General features: G+C 40.9%; 1 protein-coding gene across 2 annotated transcripts in view; it reads left to right on the top strand.

The window, feature by feature from the left end:
* Positions 1-12,269: 12,269 nt before the first annotated feature.
* The window catches only part of KDM4B (lysine (K)-specific demethylase 4B), an 80,641-nt gene continuing 78,705 nt past the window's right edge, over positions 12,270-14,205 (top strand). For both annotated transcript variants that reach the window (XM_009318406.1, XM_009318405.1), the window contains exon 1: positions 12,270-12,429. In XM_009318406.1, the coding sequence (XP_009316681.1) occupies positions 12,289-12,429 (141 nt within the window). In that variant the 5' untranslated portion in view covers positions 12,270-12,288. The remainder of the gene's footprint in view (positions 12,430-14,205) is intronic.

Raw genomic sequence — 14,205 nt, 5'->3', positions numbered from 1 at the left:
CCGCCCCCCCGCCCCCGAGACTGTCAAAGTCTGGGGCCAAAACTCGGATTCTTTTTCTTTTTTGTTTTGTAATAAGCCTGACGTTAGTAGAAACACCCGTAGTTAGACGCAGAGGTCCTTCCTCTTGCCGAGCAGCCTTGAGCACAAACCTTGCAGCGTGAAGAAGTGAGATGACCGGCTCTCAAACAGTTGTGGCCTGCAGAAATTGTTTGTCCGGTCATGCTTTGGTGACTTGCCCTGGGTTTTAGCTGCTCAGTTTGCCCTTTTTTTAAGAAATAGATAGAAGATGTAGTAGGCTCTTTTGGGATGTAGTGTGAGGTGGAAGGGGAAACTGTTCAGGAACTGTTCAGGAAACCCTTCGTCTAAAGGTGGCACTTGGCTTTCCTTCAAAGCTGGCTTTGATTCTTGTTCTTGAAGGTGGTATATATAGCTGCTTAGGAGCTAGGTATATTGCAGAAAGACTGTTTTGGACCCCTTTGTTTTCAAGGGTTAAAGTCACAAATTGGATTTAGTTTTATACACGTTCTTTAACTTCTATACTTTGAAAGCTGCTGTAGGGAGTGGGTGCTGTTCAGGGGCACAAACTGTTTTTGTGTTGCTGTTAAGGCCTAGAACATTGGAGTTCTGTGTGACTCGGTTGTCTTTGTGCTGGGGCAGTGTAAATACATTAGCGTGTTATATCAAGCTTGACCCTTCTGAAGTTAAGTTTCCTTTAACCAAAAGGAGTCAATTTTATGGAACTCTGTTCATCAGAAACCTAATAGCGGGGTTTTTTTTTGCCTTTTCACATGCAATAAGTCACTTCTTTCTTAGGAACTTTTCCTTTTTTCTGTTCTGTTTCCTTTTCCTGTTTTGTTAAAATTCACATAATCACTAGAAATCTAAAGACTAGAATTTAAAACTTACAGTTACATTTCAGCAATTATGTAAAATAACTGTTGGAGTATGTAGGGATAACTGTTTTTTGACAGTAAGTTCCTAATTCTTAGGTTCCCCTGTAATAAGTGAAGGAAGTTGAGGCAGGTAGACTGACTCCTCCAGTGCCAAAAGGAATCGACGGCTGTTTCTTTCTCATTAGTGGTAGGAGTTACTCCTATGCAAAGTGTATGTAGGTGGATATACTTGATTCCTTGTTACAGAGCTACTGTTCTCCTATGAGACGCTCACCGAAACATCTTTTGACAGAAAAATGCTCTCTAACACTCAGTAATGTATTATTCTCTCACCCTTTTTTTTGCTCCTTGAAAAGAGGTAATTCACTTAACCAACCCAGTGGGACCAGAATAAATATGGTCTCATACGTTAGAAGTTAGTTTTTTTCAGTAAGTTGGAACACATGGGCGAAAGAACAAAATACACACGTCAAAGTTTGTCTTTAGGGTGAACATGGGTTTTTATAAGTAAGACCTTACATACATAGGAGGTTTCCTCAGCTTTTGGTGAGAAGTTGATAGCGAAATGCACTTTCAGGGAGAATCCCACCTATTTCCTCTAGATAATGGTGGTAATTGGTCTGAGGCAAATATGGCACTCAGAACTACTTAACCGGCCTGTTAAGCGGAATTGTTGGAGCAAAATGAAGTGAAAACTATTTCTAGTGATACCATCAACTCCTGTCATTTAACAGATAACGTAGAGTGGTTGTTTTACAGCTCTGCAGGCACTAGGCGTTTTAAATTATCAAAAATACAGACAACTTGTGAAAACTTTGAACTATTTCCGTATAACAGGTCTCAAGAAATTTTACAGGAGTTGGGAAAACCAGTTTGTCCAGACGTGCTGGATAAGCAAGTTAGCTATATGGGCCTTTTTGTACATTTATCAAGAGTTACGTATTCTTATTTTCTGCTAGGATGTCCAGCTGTAATACAATAAACAATGTGTTGGCATTCAGGTAGCTGTGATTAGCCTTCAAAGTTTACATCTCATTTCGATGAATAGGGAAGTTCACATGTAAGTAGAAATAATAGCTCTGTCTTGCTGCAGGCTGAGACAACCATGCATCAGTTAACACGTTATGAAAATCTCTTTGCAGTCATAAGAATTAGAAACTTTATTTCCTTTTAATTAATTCTAGGCAATATAGAAGAACTGCAAACCAGTGAATTTTCCACCCTTTCTGACTCACTTTTTAATGTTTTACTGTGTGCCGTTGAAAGGGATTTGCAACGCCTGTTACTGTCTGTCCGTTCGTTGTCTGCTTGTGCTATACGCAGCATTACTTGCAATATAGCATCTGTTAATATCAAAGATGGATGACAGCTAAATATGTCACTGCGAGTGAGGGATGTGCTTAATATATTTGGATGCCGTCAGGATTCTCTGTGGCTGTGCAAGGCACTGTTTGAAGTAATTATTTGCTCTCTATTTAAGAATCAAAAGATGGTTTGTCTGTTTGATGCACTAGCAAACTGAAATCCTTGAACACTGCGAAATATTGGCAGAAATCTTGTCATTGTGCATAGGTTTAGTGATATTAATGTTGCGTTATCGTTCTCGGTATAAAATCGTTGGGGGATAAGAAGGGTGTTTTTCCATTTTCAGTATTTTTCAGTAAACTGATCATTGTTTGGTAGGATTTTTTTTTTATCTTTGTTTTGGACCAAATATGTTCTGTCTTGTCACGACTTACGGATATAGTCACTTATTACCATGGCTTAATTAAGGTACTTATTTTCATTTATATTTTCATGGAGTAAATTATTCTCTTTTATAAATTAAGCAGTTCCTCAATTATGTTCTTACTGGATGGCTGCTAACAAGTGAGAACGCATTTGTATTCTGTCGTAATATTTTTGTGTAGTGTAAGATCCTTACTTAGTCTGTGTGTGCCTCAGTCATGGCAAAAATGACCTGCAACTTAATTCTTTTTTTTTTTTCCCTTTGCTGTTTCAGAAGGCTCATGAACAAGCCACAGTTCCCAATTTCTTGGAAAATACAGGATTGTTCTTTTGTTTCCTAAACCTATTGGATAAGAATACTGTATTTGAATATGGCCTAATTGTTGGAATGTTGGAAGTTGGTGATTTCCTGAGGTATTCTGATATTCCTTTACAACTTCCGATATGCATTCAGAGTAGTGGGGAGGATTTTGGTGAGCCTCTGTGTTTTGTGGCGCTTTTTTTTTTGTTGTAGCTAAGTTTGTATGAAGTTTGCCATATTTGTTCTCAGTTCTGTGTTGGCAAAACAGGCAGTGCAGCTTTGGCTGTGGTGTATGTGTTAAGGTTTGGAGCTGTAGCTTCCAGAGAGAACAACTGGATAAAATTGAGCGGGGAGAGATTAAAATTGTCTAATGTTACCTTGAAGCTGATGTGAAACTAGCTTGGTTTTCTCCTAGGTTTTGCTTTAATTTAGGTTTTAAATTGTCACTTCTTTCAGTTACAGTTTTGGTTAAGAAGTGTGTGATGGATATGAAATGAGATATGAAATGCCTAACAGAAGGCTGTGGGGTCCTCCCCCCGCTTCTCTCTGTGACGATGAGGATTTTAAGTAATTTACGGGTGCAGCTGAGGATAGGTATTCCTCCTGCAGTGCACTTCTGGAGCTGTATGAGCTATGGTATGCTTCTTGGTCCTGTTCTTCCGCCTGCCGGCTTTGCCTCTTGCTCAGTCTCTTCCCGAGTAGATCATTTTCTGGCAATGCAGCTGCTCTTAAGCCTGGAATCTGGGTCAGTGTGTCACACCCACTCTAGTCAGGACCTAAAGCACCTTGTGCAAAAAATGCAACCAAGATTTTGATTTTACATTGGCAAAATAGTCAAAAGCACTTAGAACAATCACATTTGTTGAAATTCTGTTGTACAAAAATCTGAAGCAACCTAGAGAAGAAGTTGAGCAAGTTACTGAGAACATTGCTGCAGGCTTGTAGTTCTGGCAGGTTTGCTGAAGCAAGATTGTTGGGAATTAGTCCTCATTAAGGTATTAATCTGAGATAGGAATTACCTTTTCATACAAAGCGGTGCAGTAATCAAGATTTCTGAAATGCATACCCTTTCTGATAAGAATAATAGACTATGCGTTACTTTACGATATTTTAAGGTTTGTACCACTGCTGCCTTGGATTCAGGTGTCGTGGGTTGAGACTTCGAATTCTTGTTCAGACTGAACAGGAATACGTAAAAAAGAGGTACTTTTTTGTCCTCCTTCTATAGCCTTGCAGTAAATATAGGGAAGATAATGAAAGACAGCAACGGTAACTATTGCATCATGCAGTAAACTAAAGTTTGTAAGATACCTGGTTATAGATTCTGTCTCAGTAGTGGTATGCTGATTTGTGTGGTTTTAGTGTGAGTTTGTCTTGCATATTCAGTAAAACATTGAATTTGAGGGGGGGAGACAGTTGGGTACTGAGTCTGAATTTAGTCAGAAATAAACACTACAGAAGGCTGTTGACTACTTTGCTTCAGGCAATAATGAACTGTTTTAATTTCTTACAGATTTATTGCTCTTAAATCTAAACGCTTTTTCTGCTTTTAAATGCTGTTTGTGACTAAATAATTTTGCTCCAGTTTGAGGAAATGTATGAGTAACTGTACACTTACATAGCTAAGAGGATGTTCTGAGGGAAAATTTTATTTTACTTTAATGAGCTATATATGCTGCCTGATTTCAAGTACAGGAGAATCTGGAATTCTGGAGAAGCCTTGTGGAGTGTAAAATTTAATAGAAGATACTCTAATTTGTCAAATCCCAAGCACTGTAGATTTCATCCGCTCAGCTGGTGGGTACGCGCTGTGCCTGTATGGGAATGCTGTCTCTCTGTTCCTCTTTCTCAAACCTTCTTTTACATTTCCTTAGGCCTTATCAAGGATATACAAGGCTCAAAGCAATTTGGAGGTTAAAAATGTAATGAATTGAACATATAAATAATTTTTTTGAAAAGGTGTTAGTTCTAAATTCTTGCTGTAATCTTACAGTCATTTAAAACTGGGCTGAGCAACACCACAACGAACTGCAAACTTTGCATTTATACTCTCTTTGTCTAAATGCTGTAATCTGATTCTCGGTAATAAAGGGGAAGAAAGTAAAGTTGTCGCAGCTATGCTTGCAATGCATAAACCTCTTCTCTAAAACTAGAGAGAGAGATACATATATAGTCTTGAATGTTTTGCAAAAGTTTGTTTTTTGTTCTACTAAGAAGCTTTTGATAGTGCCTGGTCCATGAGAATCTAGATGTAAATTTGAGTATAATTAGTTGGCTTACTGAGAAAGGAAGTAGATGGAAAGAGAAGAATCTGCCCTCTGAGTTCCAGCCTAATTCATCAAAAAAAAATGCCATTTCAAATAAACACATGAGGTTTCCATTAATGTTTGCCCACGGTACTTTGTAGTCAAATAATGAGTTAAAAGTAAATTTAAAGAATTCTTTTATGAACGGGGTTCTTACCTTATTGTATGTGAAATGCCTCAGAAATACTAAGCGAGTCAGAACAAGAAGTTAATTCAGGCACACTTGAAATCTGTATTTTGTTGGGGTTTTGTAACTTTACAGTGTTTTCAGTTGAGGATCAGCTTATTTTTTTTTCCCTTAAACTAAACTTATTTTCATTTCAAGTTTGTCAGGGTCTTGAAGTAGGCTTGGGCAAAATTCACAGACCACAAGCTTTCCTTGTTTTTTAATCCTGAAGGGAGCCTGCAGCCCAAGCCCAGTTACAGGTCTGAGCCTGGGGATGTGGTTCCTAAGGCAGAAGTTCCCCCGCAAGCACTTCTTGAAGCCCTTCTGGCAAAGAGCTGAGGGAGGTAGAAACTTGCAACAGGGCTGTGAATCCTGATTTCTTGTGATGCTACTTGGCTGTCCGATTGATTCTGTACAACGTGTTTTTGTTTTTGCTGAGAACAGTGTGCCACTACTGCAGGCGAGGGAGGCTGCTCTGCCTCCTCCCACACTCCATCAGTGCCCGGCTTGGCCTCATCTCCCTGAGTGTAGCTAAGTTTGCAACCTGATTGACAGGTTTGAGGACAGTGAGATAAATGAGGACAGTGAGATAAATGACCAAGTTTAAGTCCTTTGTTCAGCTTTTCAGTTTTCCAAGCACTGACAGAAGTAGTTGTGTTAACGTTTTGCCCATGCCTGTGGGGAAAACAACAATGTCCTACCAGCGTGGTCTCACTTGAAAGAGGAGCTCTGGGTACAGCTGCAGAGCCAGGGCACTGTGAGGTAAGCGATGAGGTAAGGATGGATTTCCAGCACGATGAGCATTCTGCAGGAGTTTCCAGGGAGCGTACGGTGGTAAATGCATGGTAGCTTGCTTCTCAATGACGGTGAAGTAAGGCACGTCGTGTTGGCTGGTGGGGACCATGTCCAGGTAATGAGGAATTCTTAAGATGCTGTCCAGCCTGCCCTAGGATGAGGAATCCTAGGATGAGTCAAACCTCTCTTTTTCTAGTTATTATTGAAAGGGCAGGGGAGGTTTAGTAGATGTATTTGGATCAATAGACATGAGTTTTCAAGGGAAATTGCCAGGTAAGGCAAGAAGACAGAAGGTTGAACAATTCGGGTGTTGAAACAAGATTAGAGAATTTGTTACCATTGATACTGAGTTTCCCGTTGCGTTACGCAGTGCTGCCAGGCTTTGACTGTGCTCTGACACATCCAGAGGGTTATAATGAAAAATGGAGGGCAAGGGAGGTTTTAAGATTTTGTTGTTATGATTTAAGAACCTTGCTTAAGATACGGCATCTCTCTTTGTCTTTCTAAAGTATTAGACCAGTAAATTATTTGCCTGATAGCAGCTTCTTCCACTCAGGAGTAGAATGCACTCAGAATTTCTTCCCCAAAGAGTGAGCTGCTACGTTTTCAGCATTGAAACGAATAATTTGTTATATATTAATGATTTTTGTGCTTTGTGCTGGATACATCTTCTTTATGTCTTCAATTATCTGAGCTATTCAGATGTGCCTCATTTAGATCCTCTCATTATATCTGCTCTTTTTTTCCTCCTCAGTATCTGGGACTTAGTACACTTTCCTGCCTTGGTTTGGCGTGCATTGTCCTTAGATGGTCCCCTGCAAGGGTGTATAATTCACTGTCCTTACATAGTGTAATGAGCTGTGGAACTTAATTTTCTTAACTGCTAACAGCAGTTTTGCTGGTGTTACAAGCGCAGTGATGTTTGTTGTCTGCATTGATTAGATTAAGAGTTAGTAGGTTCGGTGTTCTGTAATAAAAGGGCAATTCGATTGAAGAGCGCCAGTAACCCTCAATCCATTTTTAGGCGTGTACAAACTCCAGTTTATGTAGGAGATAACAGGCTCTCCTGTTTGGGGAAGAGGGACTATGTTGTAGGAGGAGAATTTGTTATAAGTGTGCCTTCTAGAAAAGTTTAATCCACCAAGACTTTTCGTATAACTGTTTCAGATGTTTGAAACTCTCTTTGTCGCATGCTGAGGCCGTGGTTTGAGATGGTGGCTTTGCACTATTGCCGTAGAAGTCCTACCTCTGCAACTACACCCTTGTTTTAAAGCACAGCCATGTAACCAGAGTCGGCTCCCTGATCATTTTGCACTGTGGCACCACAAATCATCATATTTGGCACAGGAGAAGAACAAATGGCCGTGGATGGGAGATCAGTAGCTATCCAAGTTGGTACTGCTGCGAAATTTCCTCTTGCTTCAAACTGTGGCCAGCGCTTTGTTTATTCTGTGAAATTTTCATGGCTGTGGTTCTTGTTCCTTCAGCAGGGTGTGATACCAGTGCCAGCGTGTGTGCCCACCACCAGTGCATGCAGGCTAACGTGTGTATTTTCCGCTCTCGGTTGGCAGCAGGTTGCAGGGTGCACTTGGGAGGATATTTCCGTGTGTCTTTTCAGCCCCTTCCAACACAACCCAAGTGAAATCTTGTGGAGTCGCTGTGGATGCTATATATCCTCTTCTCACAAAGTTATTTTTGCTGCCGGTGGCTTCCATGCAATGGTTTTGTCTACCAGATTTTGAACGCCTACTTTCTTCTTTTTTGCTATAGGCATATGTTCCAAAGCACATTTTCCTTCATCTTTCTGAATTTTGGTTGGCTGGCTTCAAGGCCTTTGGGAAAAAGCTAGTAGGAGTTTTTGTGGGGTTGATGGTGGGAAACTGCCCCTTTGGAGAGACAGGAGGTCGTTCAAAAGTGGGTTTGCCAATTGTATACAGTGTAATGTATGTGGCAGTAAGGCATATGTCACTTGGGTAGAAGTTTACCTTTAGACCTAGTGCCTTCTTTAAAGGGCTCTGAAGGTAGAAGCGTTCTGGTTTATCGAAGAAACTAATCCCAGAGAGCGTATTAAGTTTGTTCAGCAAGATTAAAGATGGCCTTCAGTGTTACTGTATAAACAAAGTGAGTCCTCTGTCATAAATTCTGCTGTTTTTTTACAGTTCAAATCCGGATTGATAACGGGGGGTTTATAGCAAACCAGCAGGACTGGTTTGCTTTACGTTTTCAGGCGTGCACCCTGGGTGGAGGTACAGTATTTAGCTCCAGCGCTGGTGCCTAAAGGCAGGCTCGTTTCCACTAATAGTCACTACCTTCAGTCAAAGTTACCCCCTGACTCAAAAGCAGAGGAGAATGAGTTGGCATTATGCACTCCTCCGAGATCAATAGCGGAGGAGCAGCGGGGAACTACCTGAAAGTCCCAAGCCTTTCCCTGGAGGAAGGATTCCCTGTCCTGTAAGTCCTTTAGCAAGCATGAGTCATTGATCTCAGCTGGGTTTCTTGGGCTTTTTGTCTGCTGTACAAAGGTTTCAATCAACAGGTGTAGGATTTCAGTCACAGAAGTGTCTTAGTTCACATGAGTTTTAGAGGGAAAAGTCTCATGTAAAAGTCATTGAAATTAAAAACTCAGCTCTTTGTGTCCACTGAGATCATCCCTCTGGAGACAAGTTTTAGTGTTTCCTTACCATGGTTGCAAATTAGAAGGTTTCCATAGTATTTCAGGTTGTTACTGTCTCTTACAAAGAAACAGAATGCACGCAGCTGAGAAAAATACCTTAATACTTCTTTTCAAGAACTAATAGGGGGCTTAGACCCTTTCTGCAAAATCATCCTTTTCAGTATTAATAGTGAAGAGAGAAGAGTTTGTTCACATTGTCACCATCCACCCCGCTTCACGGCAGAGCCGTGAATGAAAAATGTTTTCAGCGTTCTCAGAATAGTCAGATTCTGGTGTGAAATCTTCCTCAGTGATGCTGGTGAGCTTATTACGGCACCATTTTATTGAGGCTGTCCCCCGAAAATCCCATAAGGAAGCTGCAGCGTGGCTGGGCTGCCGTCGCAAGCCCTGGGCTTGTCCCGCTGCCTTGACCTCTTGTCTTCCGTCATAACCGGGAGCTAGGAAGGAGGTAGCAGTAAATACTGCCACTATTTATCCACAATACATTAATGCTGCTCTGTGCAAAGTAGTTAAGAAATAAATTCTTTTCTCCCAAAGCCTTCTCCGTGGCTTGGGTGTTTTGGAGCTCCTTGGGGCTGGTGGGGGGAAGCGCGTACAGGCAGGGGCTTTGGATGCTTCTCTGACTGAAGTAGTTGAACTGATTCTCCTTTCCCGTGTGCTCCATGGCTATATTTTTGTAATAGCTTAATTAGTTTAGTTAGATGAACATACATTGCAGCAAACATTATCTAGGGTAGGTGTTAAGAAGTTCCTTAGAATAAAGAGATGGGATTAAACATGGAAAAATCTGTTGTGCTTTGCTGTCTCTGCACTACAGAGTTCCAGAGTGCCAAGCAACATTGCTTGTATTGAGGCAGGTAGACCCTCTAATTAATTGATTAATCTTTGCATGAAGTAGTTTTTGATTCCCATCCCCCCCTTGTTGGAGCATGCATTTTGACTCTTCGTTCCCAGTTCATAGAATAAAAACTGGAATCGCTGGAGATGATCTTGTGGAAAAGATGGGATAAAACCTGGCTTTGACTATTTTTTTTTTCTCTGGTTGTTGGTAAAGCTGCAAATACTGGGAAGGCATCCCTGGAGCAGATGGTGCTGGCACGGATCCTCAGGACGGAATTCAAGTTCCTTTCCCGGAGCCAGATACGCCCGGTCAGCCGGTGCACAGTGCTGCTTGTAGAGCGTGACTTGGTGCTTCCCGCTCGGCTGAACTTTCGTGGCATTTCTAGACCCGGTTTAAAAATAGCAGAAGTATTCTCAGTAAGATTGTGTTGGAATAGAAGTTTGGGGATGGTTTCTGTCTGCGTCCCACTTCTCCAACAGTCACTTTTCTTTTTCTTTCAACTCTTCACCAGGATCAGCCATATTTTCCGGGTGAACAGTGTTTTTTTTCAGTAGTTTGGAGGAAACCTCTGGCAGATGGATGCCCGGAGCTTATCAGCTCCCATGGTTCGTCTCGGGGATGGGAGATGCTGTTTCCTCTTTTTGTATTTCTGAAAAACATTTGTGTAGTAGATTGTTTTTGTGGGTATGGATCAAGTATGCTTCTTATCTTAAAATGTTGACCCTGAAGCATAGCAATTTTTTTTCTGTATGGCAAGGTTGGAAATCTCTTCGGGCAGGGCCACCCTGAAGATGGGAGGGGTTGGTTAAAGGGCCATTTTGTTTTAAGGCTGCAACAATTTCTGTTGGAAATGCAGCTGTTAGCAGTATCTGTCGGCATGAAAGGAGTGAAACGGTATCTTCTTCCTCAGTTGGTTTTGCTCTGGGATATTGTGCGATATTGGAGTTTATAGTTTGATTTTTATTATGGAATGTGCCTTGCATCTCTGGCTCCTGGCTTGGGAAGAGCTCTTCTGACATCGCCTTTAGTTTAGGGGTGCAGTAACGCTGTCATTGAGGAGGCACCAGGCAGATGCTAGAAGATAAGATGAGCACGTGGGAAGCTGTGATTTTATGCATGAAATTCCTTTAAAGACTGTGTTGGGGAAGGGCTTAGACTTGCAGACCGCTGTTTTGAAATAAATTTTCCATAAAAGCTACTCTGAAAATTTCTAAAATTTTCTGTTTTCTAAAATTTCAAATCAAAACTGTTCATTTGCCTTTGACAAGAAAAAAACCTGTTTTACCCAGTTAAAATTGGAAAGGAAACCTTGGTGCTTTGGGCGAGCTGGGTGTTGAGTCTGTCCAAATTAGTGTGTGATGTTGTTTTTAATTGCAGGAGGCAGGCGAGAGTATCTGCTGTCTCTTTGGAGAAGTGTGTTTTGTGCCATGCTCACTGATTAAAACACTGATATAACAGTATTTCTCTGTTTTGTTTTGTTTTTCCTAACACAAAGAGTACTTTTAGTAGCATCTGGAATACTTCTTGGCTAGTTTGAAATCAATTTAAGTCCAAACATACTTTGCTTGTGATTTAGAAGTCACATTTGACATAGTGTTGCTGCACCTTTTATTCCTTAAAAGCCCCGTACTGCCCTCTCGTGATAGCTTGAGCATATTGTATGTGCTGTAGCTGCTTTTCTGACATGGAGAATATTTTCGTAATTATGTTTGCAACCAAAATGCCATTAAAACATTTTGTTTGCCTTACAAGTTTCCATCATAACCTTGCAAAGGTCCATTTTAAAAATTGTGATTTCATGCTGAATTGATTGTGGTGTTTGTTCCCCCCCCCCCCCCCCCCCCGCAAATTTTGAAGTAAATTGAAGAATTCTGCTTTTTACATTGAAAGACGTTTTGAAATTGTGCATCTACGTTTCTTTTAAGAATTGTCTGACACTTTGTGTACATTGCAAATGCAATCAAAATGTAACGAAGCTACATTTTAAAAACCTAATTTTATGATTTTTTAATGTAGCCTAGCACATGGGAAAAACAGAAGACATAGTAGCTAATACATTGGCCAAAGCTGCTGTTTTTGTAACTAAATATAGAAAAGGATCGAGCATTCTGGTGGAAAACTGTGAGGGGCAGCTAGTTTCATGCATGCACTGAGTAGGTGCTGAAGGTAGTGAGAAGTTTGTTGTTCGTGACTGCCATTCTGATGAGACACAACTTCGTATGATGAATGGAGTGAGCAATGTTAAGTCTATGATCTATATTTAGGCCCTGTTTGATCTCTCAGATGATACTGGTATCAGTCCTTCCCTGATACTTGACCCTTCTTAGGGCCCTGCTAACAAATAGACTAGGTGGATTTTTGGTCAGAAGCTCTTCATATCCGTGTTAGAGGATAGTACTTACGAATACTTTCTTGGGGAAATAGGGAGGAGAGATGAAAAATATATCCATGCCTTTTTGTGAAATTCATTAAAGAACATAGAAAGAAAACAAAGGGTTTTAACCAGTATTTTTTTTTTCTGCCTCTCTTCTTTCTTTCTCCCTTTTTGTTTCCCCTCTTCAGGCACTGCCGCCGTACTAGAAATATGGGGTCGGAAAACCCAAGTCCGCAGAACCCTGGCTGTAAGATCATGACCTTCCGTCCCACCCTTGAGGAGTTTCGGGACTTTGGGAAATACATTGCTTACATTGAATCGCAAGGAGCTCACCGAGCAGGGCTTGCCAAGGTGAGTTGCCCTAGCTTAGGTAGTTGAAAGCTTCCTGAAGGCTGCCTTGCCAAGGCTCTGCTTTATGTAAGGTGTCTATGAAGTTATATCGCTCAGAAGCAGTTTGCTTTCATGTAGTCAAGCAGAGCATGTTTTTGAAAATTGTACTTGCAATCTCTGTTTCGGTTTACCAAGAGAGGAAAGGCAGAGGAGTTACAGGCCTTTCATAAGAGCAAAAGAAGTGTTTATTTGCAGGATGTCTTCTCCTGATCCCTAAATGGAAAACAAGGACATTCTCAGCCCTTGCAAAGATGGGTTAAGGGTATTTCCATGTCCTGATTCTGTTGCTGAGGGTATAGACAGTGGCAGCCATGGTCCTCAAGGGCTGGAGGCGTGAGGTTTTCAGCTCCCTCAGAATGTAGCGTAAAGGATCAAGCTTTTGAAGTCTGCTTAGGTTTGGATGGGGAAGAGGGCCTAAACTGTATCTGTATGAATGGGTGCAGACTTTTTACTCTTACCTTTTTACTGTTCTGGGCTACCACCTTATGCTGACTTGAATCTAGACCTGTAAAAGTGTCCTGTATGCGTGTGCGATTCCCAAAATACCTGAAAGCCTTGTTGACTTTCAGGAAGCAGTTCTCCAGCCAGCTCTAAAACATCTTTCTGCTTCCTTCCTGTCCACATCTTTACACTGAAAGTGATGAAACAGTATGAGAACTCTTCAAGTGAAGCTTCTAAATTCCAGTGGTTGACATACAACCGATTGGAAAAAATCAGGACTAACTGATTAGAAAGAGTATTTCTGTGGCTGTGTCATGTTGCACCATAGGCTGGGAGAGATCATTTGTTCTGACAAGGTAGTTGTTACATACGGTATTTAGCAGAACGTAATAAAGCACAGCAGAGAAATAAAGCTGTTAGGCATGAAATAATTCTTATTTCTTCTAAAACACAGGTCAATTACTGTTTTTATTACAGTTCTAAATAGAGTTGGGTGTTGATAAAAAGCTCTCTGTGAAATGTTTCCTTGTCCACTCAAGTGTACTAGCAATTACATTCCATGAGTCCGCTAGGGTAGATTATTTTAATAAAGATTGTGGGTAGATTCCAGGTGTTGTAAAGAAATTACTCTACTTGTAGGACTAAATCTGAGCATTCCAAGTTAATTTTTATGTCTCTCTCTTGCAACTGCAGTTCAGAGCCTTGTAATGGAAGTAGAGCTCATCATATCCTGGAGGAACCATGCCCACGAAAATCAATAACTTGTCCTCCAGTTCCCGTAACTTTTTTTGGTTAATCCTTACACCAAATTAGATTGCAGATATTTTCCTTTTTCATTCCACATGCCCGCTGAATGTACTACTGGTCTCTGATCTTGAGCCTAGAATTGCTGGCAGCTCTTCTGTTTGAAATTACAGCTTTTTCTTCCAGATTCAGCACTGCTTTGCAGCAGTTTTTTTGCACAGCCTCCAAGAGTCAGGAGAGAGTTCTGGAAGCGTTCCCTACAGTTTTCTTTTGTTCTTCTCTACCCCTTACCCCTTTTCATTTAAGGAGTTGGTCCCCGATGTGTCACCTACAAATACAGAAACATTAACAGCAATAATGCAACAGGATTTTGAGCCTTCCTAGTTAAAAAACCCCAAACAAACAAAACAAAAAACCCCCCACCCCCTCAAGAAAACCCTAATGTAAGTGATCTTCTGGATGGAATAGTTGTTCAGACTACTGTAAAAGGTTACAGACTTGTAGAGATGCAGCATACTGATAAAGCTGCTGGAATCTTCATGCAGCTTTGTG

Source organism: Pygoscelis adeliae, unplaced genomic scaffold (genome assembly GCF_000699105.1).
Source record: "Pygoscelis adeliae isolate BGI_AS28 unplaced genomic scaffold, ASM69910v1 Scaffold582, whole genome shotgun sequence".
Taxonomy (NCBI): domain Eukaryota; kingdom Metazoa; phylum Chordata; class Aves; order Sphenisciformes; family Spheniscidae; genus Pygoscelis; species Pygoscelis adeliae.
The sequence above is the reverse complement of the archived record's forward strand: the minus strand, read 5'-3'. Positions and strand labels throughout refer to the sequence as shown.